This window comes from Petaurus breviceps, unplaced genomic scaffold, assembly GCF_028583685.1.
Source record: "Petaurus breviceps papuanus isolate PSGF00001 unplaced genomic scaffold, PetGlider_PUasm1.0 225, whole genome shotgun sequence".
Lineage (NCBI taxonomy): Eukaryota > Metazoa > Chordata > Mammalia > Diprotodontia > Petauridae > Petaurus > Petaurus breviceps.
In genome coordinates this window covers 16,618,302-16,625,306 of record NW_027185889.1, presented here as the reverse complement: position 1 = coordinate 16,625,306, position 7,005 = coordinate 16,618,302, and the positions used below count along the sequence as shown (strand labels likewise).

Sequence of the window (7,005 nt, the reverse complement as noted above, 5' to 3'; positions counted from 1 at the left end):
GGTGAGGAGGGTGAGGAGAGATCCAGAGAAAATCCACAGAGGAAAAGATTGTTGTCTATCCTTTGTTCTAAAAGAAGATCAGTGACATCAGAAGGGTAATGTCCTGACTTGCAAGTGAATTGGGTTTAAGTGAGGCAGACCTGTTCAAAGCCATCAGCCTCACTCTGTCTTCCAGAGTCACTGGAGTCCAGTGGCAAGACAGGTCAAGATAACTAGCAACGGCCCTGGGACGGGAAGAAAAGAATACTTTGGGTGGAATGCAGGGAAGGCTTCATGGAGGAGGTGATACCTGAGGTGAGCCTAGAAGGAAACAAAAATCCATGTTTTTGAATAAACCCAATACGGTGAGATGTCAGTCTTCAGTCAAGTTTAAAGATCCAGTGGAAACACGAAATGCCTTGGTCCTTCCCTGTCACTTGCTTGGTGTTGTCTCCAGCCACTGTAAGGTCAATGTAAGTAAGCTCCTGGCAGACAGAGACCATTCATTTTTCACTTGAAGTGCATACATGCCTTAGTATATACCTTAGTACAGTGCCTGGCACATAGAATTGAATTAAATGCTGGGGTAGGAGGCTATTGTGAATACTTCATCCCATTTTTTCTGAGTCATCATTTCTATTCTCCTTAATCACTTTTTTTTAAAACTACAACTTTATTTATAAGCAATAAATGTAAACTCTCATATATCTATCATGTCTGTGCCTTAAACATCTGTGCCATTTTGTACATGGCCCCTGGCTGACAGAAGCACAGTCTTATATTTACCTAAGTCACCATGTCAGTGTTCATTTGGAAAAAAAGTAGATTCTGTTTCAGATGAAATATGCTGCCTGAGATCAAAAATAGCCCCAAAAGGAAGTTGCTGGACGTTTGTCAAGAAGATGTTAATACCCCAACTGCAATTTCCCATTTTTCTAAACCTTAAAGACATTTCCTAATACACCACTGTTACTAAATTCTTAGGAGCCAGCATTAGCCTAGGATTCTTCACTCAACTGTGGGATCACAAATTTAGAGCTAGAAGGAATCCAGAAAATCATCTGGTTTAACTTCATCATTTTACATACAGATGAGGAAACCAAAGCCCAGTGGGGCTGTGACTTACCCAAGGTCACATAAAGAGACTGTGATGGGGCTTCAAACCCAGGGCCTTTGACTGCAGATTCATGAAATTATAGGCCTTCCTGTTCGTTCAGGCTCTTATTGCCCTTAATCTTGACCATTATAATGTCCTCCTAATTGACCTCCCTGTCTCAAGTCTTCTATCTCTCCCATTCATTCTCCCCACAGCTATCAAAATCATCTCCCTAACTATGTCCCCTAGGATCAAGTACAGACTCCTCAGTTTGGTGTTTAAAGCTCTTCACAACCTGGCTTCAGACCATCTTTCTAACCCCATTCTACATGATTCTCTTTCCCACTCTCTATTTTACATCAAACTGGCCTTCTCTCTCCTTCTTACATACAACACTCATCTCCCACCTCTATGCCTTGGCATTAAACATTCCTTGGACCTGGAATGCATTCCCTCCTCATGTGGCCTCAAAGAATTTCTCACTTCCTTCTAGACACAGCTTAAGGACCACCTTCCACATGAAGTCTTTCCTGATTTCCCCCATATTACTGATACTATTCCTCCCAAGCTAACTTGTACTTAGCTACCTCACTTATTCTATTTACATAATTATACACATAGAGTTATATATTGTGCATGCATATGTATCTGTATACATATATACAGGCATATGTAATATATATGTACATGTATGTGTGTGTATCTTGTTATGTCCCCAGTTAGAGTGCAAGAATATCCTTCTCTTCCTTGTTAGAATGTAAGCTCCTTAAGGTCAGGGATTAATGATCATATTTGTATAACATACTTGTACTAGCACAGTGCCTGGCAGACAGTAGGTGCTTACTGATTGAGATACGTATTTTAAGGATTTGTGATTTTTCTCAGTGTATTCCCTCGAAAGACGCACCCCATGGATCACAGCCCTTTTATGATTTAGGAGATGGTACAAGAGAATTACTGTGGTCTCAGAATCCATACTCCTGAAGCAAACCTAGGTATAGGTTGATTATAACTAGCATTTATGTAGTGCTTTGAGGTTTACACATATCATTTATCCTCACAACAACCCTGAGAGACACGTACTATTATTGTCACATTTTGTAATGTAAGGAAACTGAGGCAGAATGAAGTGATTTGCCAAGGGTCACACAGATAGTGTCTGAGGCCAGACATATGATACCACATCTCAAAGTCCTTATTTTAGGCTAATTGTATTTAGTGTCTGATTAGTAAAGATAAATGCACTGGTGGTGGCTCGTGAGCTGTTTTAAGAGTTCAGCCCTTCAGATTAACCTGTACTTGAGATAGTTGTATCCAACCTGTAACTATAAATTGGTAGGAGGAGGAGGATTTCTCAGAAAGAGTACCGTGCTTGTTAAATTGAATCTCTTGCTCATTTGGACTGCTTGTATGGCAATATGGTACAGTGGTAGAAAAGCATTGGATTTGAAGACTGTCATATCCCACCACTGGGGGACACTGATAACAATCCCTAATGACATCAGGAAAGGTCTTGTGCAGGGTGTGGTACTTAAGCTAAGCCCTGAAGGGACCTTGGGGTTCCAAGAAATGAAGATGAATTGGGTGTGGGGTAAAGTCTAGAAGCCACTCCTCCCTCTCACATAGGCTTGGGGTCAGAAGGAGAGATTGATAGCATGTTATTTGTTGCCCATTACTACTCCCTTTATCTCCATTACTCAATAATGTTTTCTCTGTTCACACCCCATCCTCCTTCTACTCAGCTGTCAAATTGATCTTCCTAAAGGGCAAAACTGACCAGGTCACTCTCCTCTCCACTATTCAATAAACTCCAATGGCTCCCTATTACCTGCAAGATTAAACATAAAATACTCTATTTGACATTTAAATCCTTTCATAAACTGGTCCCTCCCTACCTTTCCAGCCTTCTTATACCTTCCTTCATTTCCCATTTTCTTTGATCCCATGACACTAACCTGGTTATTGCACCAACAAGATATTCTATTTCCCAATTCTGCCATTTCACTGGCTGTTCTCTCCTCTTTCACTTCCTCCTCCTCCTCCTAGTTTCTCTGGCTTCCTTCCAATTCTAGTCAGAAGCCTTTTAATTCTAGTATCTTCCCTCTGTGATTATCTCCAGATTATCCCTTCTATATCAGGGGCTGGTTCTGGTTCCTGTGTGTCACTCAAACGTTAGCATAGCACCTCATGTATAGTGGGCATTTAATAGATGCTCATTGCTTTAACTTGATACACAGAGTCTGCCAGGTCAAGTCAGAAGTCAGGCTAGATTTTTTTTTAATGTGTGCAAGAGACAAAGAGAATCCAATTTCAAGTAGAATATTCACAGCTTAAAGTCAAGATCCTATTGGACAAGTCCTTTTTCTGAAGGACTTGAGTGGAATTCCATATGGCTTTCTGTATGCCACAGAGCTGATTTCCTGCCTGCTTGAGAGGGTTACATGAAACCAGCAGGAACCAGGAAGCAGCCCGGAGAGGATGCAATGTCAATGGCCCCCACACCTCACACAGGCATAGGGGTTCCTGGTCAAGAATATTCTCCTACCCCAAAGATCCCAAACACCAGATTCCTCTCCTGGATGGCTCATATCTGACTGTGGTTGGAGAGGATGGCCTTAAGTCAGCCCGAGGAAGAAGTTACCTGTTGAACTGGTCCTAACTGGAGGCTTGTTTCTAGTCTAGAATTACACGGGAAAGTACAGGGGCTGGAGAGAGGAGCAAAGTGGGACGACCCAAGGCTTTCTCCATGGCCCTCTTCTCTCTCTCCACTTTCTCCCTTGGCACTCTCTCTCATTCACTCCCATAACTTCAAGTAGTACCTCTAAACAATAATTCCTAAATATATTTCTCTAGGCCTAATCTCTCTCCCAAACTTCAGGTGGCATCTACAACTACCTACATCCAGGGGAGTTAGCAGATTCTTAGCAGATTCACTACCTTTTCCTCTATATCTGTTCCTTCTGACTTCAAGACTTTCATCAGTGGGACTACCATTTACTCAGTCTACCATGTTTGAAAAGGTGAATGTTAACGCTTATAGCCAATTGGTTATCAAGTCCTGTGGATTTCACCAGTGCAATATTTTTCTTTTTCTTTTAAAATGTATTACTATTTTTAACATTGTTTTAAAAAAATTTTGAGTTTCAAATTCTCTCCCTCCCTCCAGTCCCTCCCTCACCCACTGAGAAAGTAAGTAATATGATATCAGTAACATTTTTCATATCAGGACTACCCTAGTACAGGCATGCCTGAACTACAGCATTGATCTCCTAAGACATCCATCTCCATTTTCTTCTTTTCCAATCCATCCTTGAGACTAACAATCCACATAAATCTGGCCTTGCTATCCTTGTGCTAAAAAACCACGAACGGGTCCCTATTGCTTAATGAGTAAAGTTCAGGCTCATTAAGCTGCCATTCACAGTTCTCCATAATTTGAAACTACTCCACCCTCCTAGTGTTAGATTATATGATTTCCCTGGTGCATTCTATGCCTTAGATAAATTGAATTACTCTCCAGTCCCAGACATGTCTGAGCCTGATTTCCAATTGCCTTTGCTCAAGATACTTCCTATGTCTGAATGAAGGCCCTTCTTCCTTTCCTTGGTCTGTAGAATCTCTAACTATCCTTTAAAACACAACAGATCTGCATAGCATAATTTGATTTTTCCATATATATATGTATGTGTGTATAGACACTATACACATGTATACACATACCTGTGTGTACATACACACACACACACACACAATATTCCCTCATATAGCACGCTGCACCTTCCTAATTTACCTATTGGGCATTATTTTGTATCATCTGTCTCTATGTGCATGGGATTCCTGAAAGTAAGCATTTCCACTGCTTTCTTTCTAGGTCTTGCACATTTCACTACACACAGTAGGTTCTTCATAAACTGCTTATTAAGCTGAATTCCTTCAATCAACAGAAATTCATTGAAGGCCTACTGCGTGCAGGGCATCTACCCATACAGGATCTCTCTCTTCACTGCTGGATAACTGCCAGCTTCTCTGACTTCACTAACTTCTCTAACTAGTAGTGAGACTGATGATGTTTTGTCTCCTTGCTCTTTGGTCAGGCCAACAATGAAAAGGATTATGGTTGGATTTTATGGTTTATTTTTAATTAATTATTTTTATTTGCTGTATTATGTTAATTCAATTTGTTGAAAAAGTATTGATGTCTCCCCGTCGGGGAATCGAACCCCGGTCTCCCGCGTGACAGGCGGGGATACTCACCACTATACTAACGAGGAAGACGAAATGAAAAGGCGCCAATTGGCTTCATAACATTGCCATTCTAGCCCCGCCCACGTTAACTAGAAAAGACCAATGAGAGAGAAGGTATCTCTCCCAGCTGCCAATTCAAGTCAGCGGAGGCCCGGAGTGACACGCGGGACTCGGTAGGGGGAAGGCGGGCCACGTGAGGAGGCCGCTTATTGCTGTGTTCGCCGCCGCCTCCGTTCTGTGTCCTCATACCGAGGGTCGCCTTCGTCAGCCGGCTGGGTCTTTCAGCCGCTGACTCAGGCGGACATGTTCCTCTGGAGGGGCCCGCGAGCAGCTGTCCCTGGCGCACATCGCCACACCTCCTTCTCTTCAAACCTGAAAAGCTCTTCTCACTCCGCCGCTCGAGAGTCACGGGCCCTCCCAGCCGCGAGGCTCCACGGGACTTGTAGTCTGGCTTCCCGCGGCCCGGCGCTGCCGGCTGCCCTCCCGGACTTCCTTTCCCGGCATGCCCCGTTCTCCCCTCCTCGCCCCGCCCCGGCCTTTCCCCGCCCTCCTTCGCCGCTGGGAGGACTCGGGCGGCCCGACGGAGTTAGTGCGGCTCTCGGCTTCCCCGGAGCGGACGAGCCATGGCGGAGGCCTCCGACTGGTGCTCCTTGGCCTCGCCGGTTTCCGTCTGCCACATCACTCACCTGCACCTGCGTTGCACCGTAGACTTCGCCCGGCGGGCGCTGCGGGCCATGGCCCAGCTCACGGTGCGCTCCCAGGAGGACAGCCTGCGCAGCCTGGTACGGTGGGGCCCCGAGACCCCCGACCCCGGACCCAGCCCCGAGACCCCGCTGCCGACCCGCGATCGAGCCCCGCCCATGGCGCTGGGGCCCTGTGACCTTGGGCCAGTCACTGACGCTCCCGGGGCCTCAGTTTCCCCATCTGTAAAACGAGCCGGGAGGACTAGATAACTCCTAGGTTTCTTCCGGGCCTAGATCTAGGGTCCTATGACCCCTCCCCCCTTTCATTTGTAAGTCATTCCCCCCTTTACATGTCATTTCCTTTTCCTCGGCCTCAGTTTCCCCGTCTGTAAAACGAGAGGGGAAGACCGGATGTCTTCTGACATTCCCCACTTTCGGCCTCAGTTTCCTCATTTGTATAGTCCCTTTTACAAGGCATTGCCCATCCGGTCTGTGAGCACCCTTCCTGTTCCCTTTGCTCATTGCCATCTTGCTAGCTTGCATTCACTTTCTCTACCTCCATCACTGATCGCCTACACATGCAGGCACTGGAACTCCCATTGTATCCCCTTCTAACCTCAGCTTCCTCAGCCCCATTCCCTCCTTTTCAAACTCTGCTGGGACCCAAGCTAACATACCTCTTCTCCTCCGCTTCCTCTCTTTTGCCTATCCCAACCTATCCCAACTCCTGTCTGAAACTCAGCCTCCCACTTCTGTCCCCAAGCCACCCAAATGCCCCTTGGTCCCAGACTTTACATCCCCAATTTCCTTTCCCTAGCCCTTTCCAGCTCTTCCAGCTCAGCCCTCAAATCATGCTCTCCCAATACCTTTCCCTATCTTCTCAAGCTTCTGTTTCAATCAAATGGATTTTAAACACTCCATTAACATTTAACAGTGGGGAGGAACCCCCTGTTCTTCCCCAACATCTCATTTCCAATTCACATCTCCTCATACCCATGGGAG

General features: G+C 45.4%; 1 protein-coding gene and 1 non-coding gene across 2 annotated transcripts in view; one reads left to right on the top strand and one right to left on the bottom strand.

The window, feature by feature from the left end:
- Positions 1-5,274: 5,274 nt before the first annotated feature.
- Positions 5,275-5,346, bottom strand: TRNAD-GUC (transfer RNA aspartic acid (anticodon GUC)). Its single transcript has one exon. It is a non-coding gene; the product is annotated as a tRNA-Asp (tRNA).
- Positions 5,347-5,852: 506 nt separating this feature from the next.
- Positions 5,853-7,005, top strand: part of LTA4H (leukotriene A4 hydrolase) — a 39,175-nt gene continuing 38,022 nt past the window's right edge. Inside the window, exon 1 of the mRNA XM_069095193.1 lies at positions 5,853-6,102. Within this exon, the coding sequence (XP_068951294.1) occupies positions 5,944-6,102 (159 nt within the window). The 5' untranslated portion in view covers positions 5,853-5,943. The remainder of the gene's footprint in view (positions 6,103-7,005) is intronic.